Source organism: Nyctereutes procyonoides, unplaced genomic scaffold (genome assembly GCF_905146905.1).
Source record: "Nyctereutes procyonoides isolate TBG_1078 unplaced genomic scaffold, NYPRO_anot_genome, whole genome shotgun sequence".
In the NCBI taxonomy this organism is placed as follows: Eukaryota; Metazoa; Chordata; class Mammalia; order Carnivora; family Canidae; genus Nyctereutes; species Nyctereutes procyonoides.
In genome coordinates, this window is record NW_026575146.1 from 80,193,701 (window position 1) to 80,207,716 (window position 14,016).

The following is a 14,016-nucleotide window of genomic DNA, read 5'->3' on the forward strand; positions in this document are numbered from 1 at the left end:
ATTTATTTACATCTTTACTGACTTGCTTTTAGCTCCAGGAGGGTACACGCTTTGCCTGTTGCATCTGCTCCTGTGCCCCCCAGCCTGGCAAACAGTCAGCGCTCTATAAACGCTTGCGGGATTTGTGACCTAACCGTGGCATTTCCTCACAGGGTCATAGTTCGTTTTAACTAATTCTGCAGGGCGCTGCAGCATGATGACTGTTATGTCAGGAAATCATCGTCCAACTGGGGGAAAGAAGACAGCCCCCACATTTAATTCAGGAAGAAACCGAGCTCCTGACAGGAGACAGATGACTCGCCTGGCTCAGGAGGAGGGGGTGCTGGGTCCGTCTGCCTGCAGACCTGGTGGAGGGAACTGGTGTTGGTGTGGACGCGGCCCCGGAGAAGAGGTAGGTTTCTTGTGGGGATTTTACCTCTGGCATATGGATGCTGAGGTCAAGGCTGCCAAGATTACCCTTGGATGAAGGTAACATCCTGAGCCAACATCCCACCTGCTGCGCGGGGCACCTGGTCAGGGCGGGGGCGGGCTGAAGGAGTCAGGCGCAGCGAGGGGCTGGCGCTCTGGGCTCCGGTGGAGGCAGGTGCCAGGAATCCGTGAACTTGGCATAGAGCCTGGAGGGCTCCCGAAGCCAAGACCTGCGGGTTTCAAGTCCCGGCTCTGACAACCCAAATGCCCAGCTGCACATCTCCACCCCTTTCTCCACTCCACCCGCCCCCCCCCAGGCTCCTTCTGCACATGTCTGTCCCACAATTATCATATAGCATCATTTTCTGTGTTTTTAAGTCCTACATAAATGGCAGATTGTGCTCACCAGCCTGCAACTGCATGTGTGCCCATAGGACGTGCTTTTGGGTTTGTGTAGATCTTTGTTCTTCTGTGAGTCAATAATTAACTTCTACCCAAGGCCCTTTAATAAAGTTTCATAAACTCTTTTCATCGGGTTATTGCCTATCTCTTGTTGGATTTATTCGGATCCACTTCAAGGTTTTCATCGCCTTTGTAAATGGAATTTCAATATTTTTAAATGTAAAAAGCTCTGAGTCGCAGTAAAATGTCAAATTTGCCGTCTTCACTCCATTTTCGGAGGAGGGCTCTTGAGGTCAGGGGCGTTTATGCTGTGGCATAACCAACCTCCAGAACTCCTTCCCTCTTGTAAGACCGAAACTCTGTACCCATCAATAACGCCCCATTCCCCCCAGCCCCTGACCCCCTGCACCCACCTTTCTGCCAGGCACTCGGTACCTCGTAAGAGGGGAATCCTATGGTTTTTGGCTTCCTGTGCCTGGCACCTGTGCAGTTCTCGTAGGTACTAGAAACCCAGATTCCCACATGGGAGCATCCTATCTCCAGCAGGCCCTGCACAGGGCTCCAGGCAGTCGTGCCACATTCCCACAGTGGTTTTGTTTTGAGTTTTTTGCTGTTTTCATTTGTTTTAGTCACTTTACTGGGCATAACTTGTTTTAATTCCCCCCCCCCCATGACTGAGGTTAGTGCAATTTGTGATCAATCGATCTTTTTAAAAAAATCTGTACTTCCCGGACCCCTGGGTGGCTCAATGGTTGAGCGTCTGCCTTCAGCTCAGGGCATGGTCTCAGGATCCTGGATCAAGTCCCACATCGGGTCCCTGTGGGGAGCTTGCTCCTCCCTCTGCCTAGGTCTCTGCCTCTCTCTCTCTCTCTCTCTCTCTCTCTGAGTCTCTCATGAATAAATAAATAAACAAACAAATAAATATATAAATAAATAAATCTTTTTTAAAAAAAATCTGTACTTCCACCCAGAACCCACTATATTTTTCTTTTCAGATTTTTTTTTTTTTTTTTTTGCAGTAATCTCTATATCCAACGTGAGGCTCAAATGCACAACCCGGAGATCAAGAGTCACATGCTCACCGACTTGACTCAGCCAGGTGATCCCACTGGATTCTTTTCTTTTCCTTTTTTAAAGATTCATTTTATTTATTTATTTATTTATTTATTTATTTATTTATTTATTTATTTATTTATTTATGCGAGAAAGAGAGCAAGCACTGAGCAGGGAGCCCGATGCAGGGCTCGATCCCAGGACCCTGGGATCCTGACCTGAGTGGAAGGCAAACCCTTAACCAACTGAGCCACCCAGGCACCCCTCCCACTGGATTGTTTTAAAACAATCCCAGACATTATATCATTTCCTCCAAAAATACTTCCAGGGTGTATACCTAAAAGATAAGGTTTTCTCTCCCTCTCCCTGTCTCCTTTTTTAGCAAAACCACAATACCCTGTCATACTTGAATGTTCATTTGATCTGTTATTTTGGAATATTCCAGCTAGACAGTCCCGCAGGCTGCAGACAAGGGTGGATTCCTTTGGGCAGAGGCAGCCCCCCCTCACCCTCCGGCTCCTCTGGGTCCTCCCCCACAACTCACACACACACACACACACACACACACACACCCATACACAGGCCCCTTGGTTGCCTGGCCCTATTTCTTTTCAAAGGCTGCTAGACGTGTCTCCCTCCAGGTAGGCTGGTATTTTGATTCTTTAAAGCCTCTTATTTGGTCGCTGTGTTTAACCTTGAAAGCTGGCTCCAGTCCAACTGTTCTTAAGGACTTGATTCTATCTAAGTGTGGTTTCAGCTGGGAGGAATTACTTCTCAGAGCGAAGAAGGTTGGTGGGTTCTGTGGCTCTTTTGTTTATGACTGGAGGTGTTGTTTACACCCCCCCCAGGAGCTGGGTGGGGTGGAGAGCCTGGGGGGTTTTACGATGACATCCTGCTTCTCCCGTGCCCTAGGGAAAGATGGGCATTCCAGGGAGGGCTGAATCACCTTAAGAAAGGGACCGGATTATGCCCCACTGAGCTGTCCTCACTGCAGTCAAGCCCCTGGGAGCTGGCCTCAGTCCAGATACCTCCCCAGGCCCTGAGAGTGAAGGTTTGACTAGTGACCCGCTCCCTCCGACCTTCCCTCCATACAAAGGGCCTATTTGCTGTCAAGTTTCTTTCCCTGGGATCAAAATACAGCCAGTGGCCTCTGGCCAGGAGAGGTGGGGGCAAGGAAGCCAAGCTAGTGACCTTTCAATGCCCTTGGAATTAATCTCGCAGCCTACCTCCCAACACCCCAAGGTTTCAGAGTTTCTCCTTCTGCAAGCTGGCCAGGCAGGTACCCCCCTGCCACCCACCTCCCAAACACCTCTGATGGAGAGAGAAGCACCGGTGTCTCCCCCACTGGGGAGCCCTTCCCACCCCATCCCCACCAGAGCCAACATAATTTCTCAAGCCGCCTTTCCTATTTTGAAACGAAATGCTTAGACAGTGAAACCGACCTCCACAGATAACTCTTAAAATGTTAATAAGAGAACCCTAACTATAATATGAAGGTGAGACAAAAAGAGAGGCGTAATTTTCAAAACCCCCTGGGAACTTGTTACACCTGCAGACCTGATGATTCACAGTCCCAGTCTTTAAAAATCCCCCCGGAAAATCTGCTGTAGCCCCAGGATACTCCTCCCTCTCCCTGGGATCCCCGAAGCTCCATGAACCCCCCAACTGGCCCTGCCTAGATGAAGAGGTTTTCTGGTTTTGTGAATTGGAGAACCTGACAAGTCCCCACCAAGCCCAGTACAATCTTCCGACTGACCTGCTAGCCACATTGTGGACAATCCGGTGTTAACACACTTTACACTGACATGCAGAATGGAACTGGGTTCTAGGTTCAGATTAACGGGCTTTCCTCCTCCTACATGAGAACGCACAGGACCTGGATTATGAGAAGGAATCCGGGACTGTTCTCTGCTGAGTGGCATTGTCCCGTGCAAGGCTCCCCAGTGACACCCTTCGGGCCATTCTTGTTACCCAAAAAAACGCTCTCATAACTTTCCCAAAGGGCTCCTGGGGTGCTTTGCACACTACCCCCCTCCTGGGAGCCATTATTCTGTTCATTACCTTCTAGGTGGTGGGCACTTCTTGAATCCATTTATATTTGTTTATTTAAGATTTCATTTTATTTTAAAGATTTTATTTATTTGTTTGTTTGTTTATTTATTTATGTATTTATTAGAGGGGGGGTGGCAGGTAGAAGCAAGCTCCAGCAGGGAGCAGGGAGTAGATGTGGGACTCGATTCCAGGACCCTGGGATCATGCCCTGAGCCGAAGGCATCTAGATGCTTCACCAACTGAGCCACCCAGGTGCTCAGATTTTAAGTAATCTCTACACCCAGCGTGGGGCTCAAACTCACAACCCCGAGATCAAGAGTCAACACGCTTCATCGCCAGAGCCAGCTGGACAACCCTATTTGTTTTTCTTTTTACTCAGAGTACAGCTGGGGCTCTAATTCCAGGAGTTTGGGGATTACCTCTGAGAATTGAGGAATGGGAAGGAATCTGACTTGCCCGTGTTGCCCTTTTATCCTACTTTAAGTTCTTGAACTGTTTTTTAACCTTAAAAAAAAAACTCTTCCGCCCTTGCTGCTGTGGACTGCGGGCCACCGGGGTCGGTGAAGGATCTCCAGATGGCTGGGCGAAAACTTGCTCTAAAAACCATTGACTGGGTAGCTTTTGGGGAGATCATACCCCCAAACCAGAAGGCCATTGCCAACTCCCTGAAATCCTGGGATGAGATGCTTACCTCCAGGTGGCTACTCTTCCTGAGAAACCACCTGCTATCAACTGGGCTTACTCCAAGGCCAATGTGGCAAAGGCTGGCTTGGCAGATGACTTTGGGAAGAAGTTGAATGCCCTGAAGGTTCCTGTGCCAGAGGATAAATACACTGTCCAGGTGGATGCTGAGGAAAAAGAAGATGTGAAAAGCTGTGCTGAGTTTTTGTCTCTCTCAAAGGCCAGGATTGAAGAATATGAAAAAGAGCTGGAGAAGATGAAGAACATAATCCCATTTGATCAGCTGACCACTGAGGACTTGAAGGAAGTCTTCCCAGAAACCAAATTAGACAAGAAGAAGTATCCCTATTGGCCTCACAAGCCAATCGAAAGTTTATAAACTTGAGTTGGGGAGAAAGCCCTGGCCCTCCTATTATAAACGTTGGACATTAAAAATAATGATATGGTAAAAAAGAAAAAAAGAAAAAACTCTTCCAAACTTATATACTTGGATCATAACCAATTTCATAACCCCATTACCAAAAAGATTCCCACAGATTTACCTATTATATGAAAAAATACTTTTCATTATGGACAGAAAAGGGTGATGTCTAAGATTGACTTCAAATTTTCCAGGGGAGCAAAGTGGGTGGGAGTGGAGACGAAACCAGGACTGGCCAGGAGGTAATCGGAAAGCTGGGTGCTCCTTACACTGTTCCACTTTTGGATAGGTTTGAAAATGTCAAAAGTTTACAGAAAATGTTATGTATTGAAGAGAAATGGGCCAGTGTAATATCCCATCCATCTTTCAGAATCAAGGGTCTCCCACCCAGACTGCTTGTGCCTTAGTCCCCTTCCTAGTCTATTTTTCCATAGTATTTTTTAAAAGATTTTATTTATTCATGAGAGATACAGAGAGAGGCAGAGACACAGGCAGAGGGAGAAGCAGGCTCCACGCAGAGAGCCCCACGTGGGACTCGATCCCAGGTCTCCAGGATCATGCCCTGGGTGGAAGGCAGGGGCTAAACCGCTGAGCCACCCAGGGATCCCTCTTCCACAGTATTAATTACCTTCTAACACACTAATTTTCACGTCACGTCTCTCGTTCATCACGGCCCATGCGCATTGTCATCTGGTTTAATGCTTAATAATAAAACTGCTCCATTCTTTTCTGTTTACCGAGAGGTTTTCCGGGGTTGGCAAGAGATTTGACTTTTAACTGTTTCCCCAACACTCTATAATTTGCTTATTATGTCTTCTGTTCCTCCTGTAAGTTCCACGTGGCCAAGGATCCATGTCTGGTTTTATTTGCTGGTGTTTATAATTACGTGCGTGGCTTAATTTTGTTTTTACCGGGTAGAGTTCGTATAGGGTTAGTATAGCAGGGACTCTAGAGCCAGCCTGGCTGGAGTCAAATCCCAGCTCTGTCACCTACCAGCTGTGTGACCCTGGGCCAAGTCACTTGGCCTCTGCCGGCCTCTGTTTTCTCACCTGTGAAGGGGGCACACAGCAGTACCTACCTCAGGGGGTTGCCCCCCTGATTGGCAGGAAAACGCTCTGTAAAGGTTGGTCGGTGTCATTTCTGGTCAGAGCACTCGTTTTTGGAGTCAAATGCATATGCGTCTGGCTCCTACCCCACCTGTTTTCTGCGGTGAACTGGGGACAACGGATAACGCTGCCCCCCGCTCTCAAGGTGATGGGGATTTTTAAAGGAGCGAATGGGTGTGAGGCCTCCCTCCCGGATGCCTGCCCAAAATAACGGCAGGGGTTCCTCGCCAGGCGGCCGGCGGCCGGGTTAGGGGCGCTCGGGGAGGCGGCCCGGCCGAGGCCCCTGGATCCCCGCGGCCCCCGCCCCTCCCGCGTCTGCGGCGTCAGGCCCGGTTCGAGAGTCCCGCCCCGCCGCCCCGGCCCACCGTGGGAATCCCGGGAAGGAGGGGGTCTGGCGAGTACCGGGACGGGGCGGGGGCGGGGGCGGGGGCGGGGGCGCCCGAGGGAGGAGAGCGCGGGGCCGGCCCGAGCGGGGAAGGGGAGCGGGCGGGAGGCGGCGGGCTGTTGGGGAGGGAGGGGCCGGCGAGTGAAAGGATGGAGGAGGTGAGCGGGGCGCGCGGGGACAGCGGAGGGCCCGCCGGCGACGAGCCCCGACTCTGGTCCCGGGTGTAGGACTCGGGGGCCGGCGGGCCGGCTGCGGCGCGCGGCGCGGGGGCATCGGCTGCGGGGCAGGGCGGCGCGGGGAGGCTGGGGGTCCGGGGCCCGGGCCCGGGGCGCGAGCCGGGGCGTGGCGGGGCCGACGGAGGCGGCGGGCGGCCCCTGGGTGCCGCAGGCCGGGGCGGGGCCGGCGGAAGCTGCGCGCGCCGCGGAGGCTGCGGGCCCCTGACTCCTTGACCTCGCTCTCCCGCAGTCACCGCCGGGCCCGGCGCGGGCCGGGGGGCGGGGACCATGGGCGCCTCGGCTTCCCGGGGCCGGCCAGCCCGGGTCCCCGCGCCGGAGCCCGACCCCGAGGAGGCGCTGGACCTGAGCCAACTGCCGCCCGAGCTGCTCCTGGTGGTGCTGAGCCACGTGCCCCCGCGCACGCTGCTGGGGTGCTGCCGCCGGGTGTGCCGGGGCTGGCGCGCCCTGGTGGACGGCCAGGCCCTGTGGCTGCTCATCCTGGCCCGCGACCACGGCGCCCTGCTGCCGCTCGCCCGCAGCTGCCTGCCCCCCGCCCGCGACGGCAGGCCCTGCCTCCTGGGCCGCTTCTGCGAGCGCCGGCCGATCGGACGCAACCTCATCCGCAACCCCTGCGGCCAGGGTGGGGAGCGCGGGCTGGGGGGCTGGCGGCCGGGCAGCCGGGGGGCGGGGCCTGCCCGCGGGCGGGGGCGGGGCCTCCCGCAGCCGGGGCGGGGCCTCCCCGCAGCCGGGGGCCGGGCGCGGAGGAGGCGGCGAGGGAGGGGGAGCAGGTGGCCGCCGGCCGGTGCGCGGGCGGCGAGCTCGGGCCTGAGCCTGCGTATTTAACAGAAGGCCTCCGGAAATGGATGGTGCAGCACGGCGGGGACGGCTGGGTGGTGGAGGTGAACAGGTCCACGGTGCCTGGGGCCCCCTCGCAGACCTGCTTCGTGTCATCCTTCAGGTGAATGCCCCTAACCCCGCCAGTCGCCCCCTCCCCGCAGGGGCCGGGCCGTCGTCCGTTAGACCTGTCTCTTGTCATTGCCCTTTCTCCCTCCTTCCTAGCTGGTGTCGCAAAAAGCAGGTCTTGGATCTGGAGGAGGAGGGTCTGTGGCCGGAGCTGCTGGATAGTGGCAAGATTGAGATTTGCGTCTCCGACTGGTGAGTATGATGACAGTAGCAGCCCCTTGCTCAGCACTGACCCCATTGACCCCATGCGCCGTGACCCTCTCGTGAGTGACTTCCCCGAGGCCGCTCCCCTCCCCAGTTCCTCCGGGAGGTGACAGGTTTACCCACTGAACCGCTCCCCTCGCCCCCAGATGGACCTGGATTGCAAGATGCCAGATTGGCCCCAATTACAGAAGACTCTGAGCAGCTCAGTCTTGTCTGTGGACCACATGCGCCTTGCCTTAGGAGGAGGCGGTGTAGGGTAGTTTAGCTAAGTTTGCATTCTGGAGCCAGGCTTCCCAAAGTCCCTGGCTCTGCAGCTTTGTGGCTCTGGGCAAGTCCCCCTGTGCCTCAGTTTCCCCATCTTTACAAGATAGGGTTACATGTCAAGCACATAGCCAGCGCTCTGGAAGTGTGAACTGTTTCGGTGGGTTGGTTTGGTTTTTTGAGCCTTGATCCTCCAAGGATGTGTGTTTCAAAACCTCAGATTGTTCAGAGCTTCGGGAGCAATTGAGGGGTTCAGAAAGGGGAGGTGCTTTGTTCTGGTGGCACAGCTAGGACTTGGTGAGACCTGGCATTAGGCTCAGACTCCTTTGACTCCAGAGCTTATGGTCTGTAGCGACGGTCTTGAAACTGGGGTATGCGGACGTGAAGAGTTTCCAAGGGATATGTGACCCAGATAATTTCTGGTGAGGAGATTCCAGATCCTCTACAGCTGTGTTCCCTGATTCTAAAATTACCAGCTACACATAACATCACTGGTGGTGGCATCATATGGTTGTCCTCGTCCACTCCCCTTGACAGTCCTTCAGTTTTACAGAAAAAGCAAGGTCCTCACTATGGGGTGTGCCCTCCTCCCTCAGATGTGAAGACTATGGGAGAGGGTGCCTGGGTGGCTCAGTGGTTGAGCATCTGCCTTTGGCTCAGGTGGTGATCCTGGGGTCCTGGAATCAAGTCCTGCATCAGGTTCCCTGCAGGGAGCTAGCTTCTCCCTCTGCCTGTGTCTCTCATGAATCAATAAAATCTTAAAAAAAAAAAAAAAAAAAAGACTACTGGAGATTCAGGCAAGGTAACCGCTTGAAATTTCAGCCTTACCAAATTTGCTCTTATTTTGCATTTTTGTTTTGTTTTTAAGTAGGCTACATGCCCAATGTGGGGCCTGAACTCACATCCCAGAGATTAAGAGTTGCAAGCTCTACCCACTGAGACAGACAAGCACCCCCAAATTCACTTTTTTTAAAAAAAGATTTATTTATTTAAGGGGGCAGGGAGAGATCATTGGAAAGGGAGAGAGAGAATCCTAGAAGACTCCCAGCTGAGCACGGAGCCCAACAGGGAGGCTTGATCCCAGGACCCTGAGATCATTCCCTGAGCCAAAATCAAGGGTCAGACGCCTAACTGAGCCACCCAGGTGCCCCCAAATTCACTCTTAATTAAAGACATCATAACTATCCCCCCCCCACCCGCAACATGCAAATCCATCTCATTAGGAGATACATTTACAATAAAATAGTTTTTAATTTAATCATCAGTTATCAAACTAGAGTAACACATCGGTGTTGTTTTGGTCAGCAGTGTACCATTTGATCATAATAATCAGTGGTCCCCGTGTTTTGCTGTATGTTACGCAGGATCATTTAAAACTTCCAATGCTCAGGTCAGACCCTATACCAGTTAAATCAGAGTGCCTGTGGGTGGGAGCAGGGTCTCAGTATCTGGGAAAAGTTTGGAGCTGGCTGCAGAGTTAGAGGGCACAATCCCCACACCATCCTCACTTCAACAGCAGCCGCAAGTTTGGGGGATTCCCAAAACCTCCCTCAGCTTCCATAATTCACTGGAAAGATGCACAGAACTCACTAAACTATTACATGATTACAGATTATTACAAGGAAAACATAACATTTATAAATCAGCCACGGGCAGGGCACCTGGGTGGCTCAGTGGTTGAGCATCTGCCTTAAATTAAGCTCGGGTCGTGATCCCAGGGTCCTGGGATCGAGTCCCGCATCGGGCTCCCCACGGGGAGGCTGCTTCTCCCTCTGCCTCTCTCTCTGTCTCTCATGAATAAATATATAAAATCTTTTTTTAAAAATTATATAAAAATAAAATCAGCCAAGGAAAGAAGAGCTAGGGCAGTGTCCACACACAGAAGTACCAAACAGAACTTCGGTTGTTCCCTCGCCATGGAGTCAGGATGCATTTACCATCCTGACATCCAATTGATAATATACACACAATATTGCCAAACGGGGAAGCTCACCTGAGCTTCGTTTCCCAGAATTTTGTTGGGGCTTCATCACGTGATTAAATTCAGACTCCTGGTCAATGGATATTGCCTGACATATCCTAAGCCACATTGTTGGGTCTTTCTGGAGTGGCTAGCCCCCACGGTGAGACTGTCTGTGTGGCTGTGGTCAGCCCCCACTGGAATCACGTTGGTAGGCTATCCAGTATGACCCAAGGTCCGCAGGCAAGCAAAGATACTTCTGGCAGCCACGATATTCCAAGGATCCAGAGATAACGTCCCAGAAGCTGAGAGCAAAGGCCATCCATACCTCCAGACCAGACTAAATTCTTTCCTATACAATATCTTCTCAGCATTCCAGATGATTCCAGTCTGCAGCAAGGTCTGAGAACCACTGCTGGGTAATAATTCAATCCCAAAGGAAAAATGTTAACACTTAGAGCTTTATGGTCACAGGAAAAAAATTTAATTTCTATTTATATGTATATATTTTGGTATGTGGTTGGCACAGAACAGTATGGAAAGGCAGTCTTTTGACTGATCAGAAGAAAATTAAAATATGTCACTGTTGCATGAGGACAAAATTGTGTGGGAGAAGTAGAGCAGACGTCTAATTCTTAGAAGTAGAACGATGTGAAGTCTCTGAAGTAAGAAACTTATTTGTGTATTTGTGCAGCCCATTACCCTTGAGTTAAACTTTTAACTTCTAGCTTGAAAAGTGTACATAGTTTTAAAAGTTTACATATTTATCTATTTAAAGTGTACATATTTTAGGGGCACCTGGATGGCTCAGTGGTTGAGCATCTCTGCCTTCGGCTCAGGTCGTGATCCGGGGTCCAGGGATCGAGTCCCACATCGGGCTCCCTGCAAGGAGCCTGACTCTCCCTCTGCCTGTGTCTCTGCCTCTCTTTGTGTGTCCCTCATGAATAAATAAAAATCTTTAAAATAATTATAATAAAGTGTACATATTTTAGGTGTGTAGCTCCTTTCCCATCACTAACCACCCAAGGGTAGCTGCCATCCTGAATTCTGTTACCATAGATAAGTTCTGTCCATTTTTGTACTTAAGAGAGAGAAAGTCCCACAGTGTATGTTTTGTTCCTGGCTTCTTCCAACTACATGTTTGTAAATTGGTTCCCAATTGCATGTAACCAGTGAGTTTGCTTTCATTGTTGTTTACTAATCTATTATGCGAATATACTGTAATTTATCCGTTTACCATTGATGGATATTGGATGTTGTGTTGTTGGGGTTTTTTTTAATGTTACTGGGTATCCCATCATGACTAAATATATTCAGATTCCTGTGGTCCATTTATTTATTTTTAAAAGATTTTATTTTTACGTCATCTCTAAACTCAATGTGGGTCTTGAACTCAGAACCCTGAGATCAAGAGTCACACGCTCTACTGACTGAGCCAGCCGAGCCTGATGGGAACCTGATGTGGGACTCGATCCCGGGTCTCCAGGATCACACCTTGGACCGAAGGTGGCGCTAAACCGCTGAGCCACCCAGGCTGCCCTCCCGTGGTCCTTTTAAATGACTGATGTGAAAGTCGTATTTTCTTTTTTGTTTTTCAAGATTTTATTTATTTATTCATAAGAGACACACAGAGAGAGGCAGAGACACAGGCAGAGGGAGAAGCAGGCTCCACGCAGGGACCCTGATGCAGGACTCGATCCCAGGACCCCAGGATCATGCCCTGAGCCAGAGACAGAGGTTCAACCACTGAGCTACCCAGGCGTCCCAAAAGTTGTATTTTCAACGTACACATTGGAAATCCCATCTTTTGCCACTGTTTAAACATAGAATGAGCGATTTCGATTGTCACCTTAATAATACGAGAGGAGGAGCCTGAAGGGGCATTGCTCTGGGTCACTGCTTTGAAAATGCATGTGCTTGCGGACCCGCTGGGGACCCCGTTTACTGCAGGCTGAGTCATTGGGTCTGCAGTGGGGCCCAGCTCCCAGGTGACACTGGTTGTGCTAAATGGAGGACTCCATTTTGGATCTGCAGATGTGGGGAGGGCTTGGGGTTGGGGGAGGCAGGCAGACACCCGAAGAGATGAGGTGGGCCTGTCCAGCCCTGACGGCCTCCCTCCTCCCACAGGTGGGGAGCCCGACACGACAGTGGCTGTATGTACCGACTCCTTGTCCAGCTTCTAGATGCCAACCAGACTGTCCTGGATAAATTCTCTGCCATGCCCGTTCCCATCCAGCAGTGGAACAACAATGTCTGCTTTCAGGTGGGTCCCTGGCAGGGTCACGGGAGAGGGTGGTGGGGCTTGTGAACCTTAGTTCTTACCTCTTGTGGTTTCGATAAGCAGGGCTCTGCTGGGGGTGCTTCTGGGCTCCTCTCCTCTTGGGTGGTTGCATTCAGACAGTGGCTGGAGGGAGCCAAAGGGCAGGGTGGTTGTGTGTGTGTGTGTGTGTGTGTGTGTGCGCGCGCGTGCACATATACGTGTGCATGTGTACATACAGCAGCTGGTGGTTTCAATTACTTCCATCTGGGATCCCTCTGCTAGGTCTGATTTGCATGTCCTCACAGCCCAGCTGCCTCAGGGCAGCCAGACTCGACTTACTGGTGGCTCAGGATTCCACTGGGAAGGTTCTAGAGAAACCCAACAGAAGCTGCATTGCCTTTTTCTGACCAAGCTTTGGGAGTCACTTGGCCAAGTCACTTAGCATCACTTCCGCCACACTCCTGGGTACAAACAAACCCACCCAGACGTGGGGGGGTCAGGAATTAGGATGAGGAACCATGTGATTCCCTCTACCAGAAGGCTGTGGCACAACAGGCCCGATCTCTTCTCTACCTACAGGTCACCCACGTGTTCTCCAACCTCAAGATGGGCGTCCGCTTTGTGTCTTTCGAACACTGGGGCCAGGACACGCAGTTCTGGGCTGGTCACTATGGAGCCCGTGTGACCAATTCCAGTGTGGTCGTGCGGGCCCGGCTGTCTTAGTGGAGGGCTGTCCTTGCAGAACAACCTGACTGGTGCCTTCCAGGACCTGGGGACCATCAGCCAGAACTTCTCATTAACCAAGGGCATGTACCTCCTCTGCATCCCAGGTACTCTAGGATCCCTCTGAGGGTCCTGCTGGGCCCCCTCTTCGGGTTCTGGAAACTTCTAGAAGAAAGTTCTTCCTTCACAGCTGCCTACTGCTGTCATGGGGCAACCCTTCCCCCGTTGGTGAGCATGGAGGAATGCCGGTTCTAGACAGGGCTCTTCACCCCACCCCCCGCCCAGGCCCTCTGGTTCAGCCCCCATCCCCTCTGTCCTGTCTCCTGTCCTTTCTGCTTTGAGGGGCTTGGTTGGTCCCTTTAGAGAAGGCCTCTCACCTCTGACGTACGATCTTGTCCTTATGGCTGGGAAGATTCCAGCCACCTTGGGTGGCAAACAACCTCCCGCAGCCTCAAGGCTGGGACCAGGCCTCACAGCTCAGAAAGTGTTTGGAGATCCTCCAGGACCCCTGTGATTGTATGGTGTATAAAATTATTTTTTATTTTGAGACTTTCCGCAAACATTGAGAGAATAATATATCAGCAACACAATCTGCCAATAATACACAATAAATTTATTATTTTGCCAAAAGTGCCTCAGATCTTTTATCATTTTTTTAAAGATTTTATTTATTTATTTATTTATTTATTTATTTATTTATTTATTTATTTGAGAGAGAGAGAGAGCACGAGCAGGGGGAGGAGCAGAGGGAGAAGGAGAAGCAGACTCCCCGCTGAGCAGGGAGCCAGCCGTGGGGCTCCATCTCAGGACCCTGGGAACAGGACCCCAAGCCGAAGCCAGGTGCTTAACCGACTGAGCCACTCAGGTGCCCCAAAAGTGCCTTAGTTTTTTGAAATAGGAATATGATGTTACTGTCTTGATT

General features: G+C 51.5%; 1 protein-coding gene and 1 pseudogene across 2 annotated transcripts; both read left to right on the plus strand.

The window, feature by feature from the left end:
- LOC129500167 (ATP synthase subunit d, mitochondrial-like) overlaps positions 1-6,413 on the plus strand; it is a 31,813-nt pseudogene extending 25,400 nt beyond the window's left edge.
- Positions 6,414-6,925: 512 nt separating this feature from the next.
- On the plus strand, positions 6,926-13,727 carry FBXO27 (F-box protein 27). 2 transcript variants are annotated; one of them, XM_055309441.1, is made up of 5 exons: positions 6,926-7,363; positions 7,570-7,681; positions 7,783-7,878; positions 12,239-12,374; positions 12,951-13,727. In XM_055309441.1, the coding sequence occupies exons 1-5, from the start codon at positions 7,012-7,014 to the stop codon at positions 13,092-13,094; spliced, it is 840 nt and encodes a 279-aa protein (XP_055165416.1). In that variant the 5' UTR covers positions 6,926-7,011; the 3' UTR covers positions 13,095-13,727. The 2 variants fall into 2 exon arrangements, with proteins under 2 accessions (XP_055165416.1, XP_055165418.1); XM_055309443.1 differs by lacking the exons at positions 12,239-12,374; positions 12,951-13,727 and adding an exon at positions 10,904-12,172.
- The last annotated feature ends 289 nt before the right edge of the window (positions 13,728-14,016 follow it).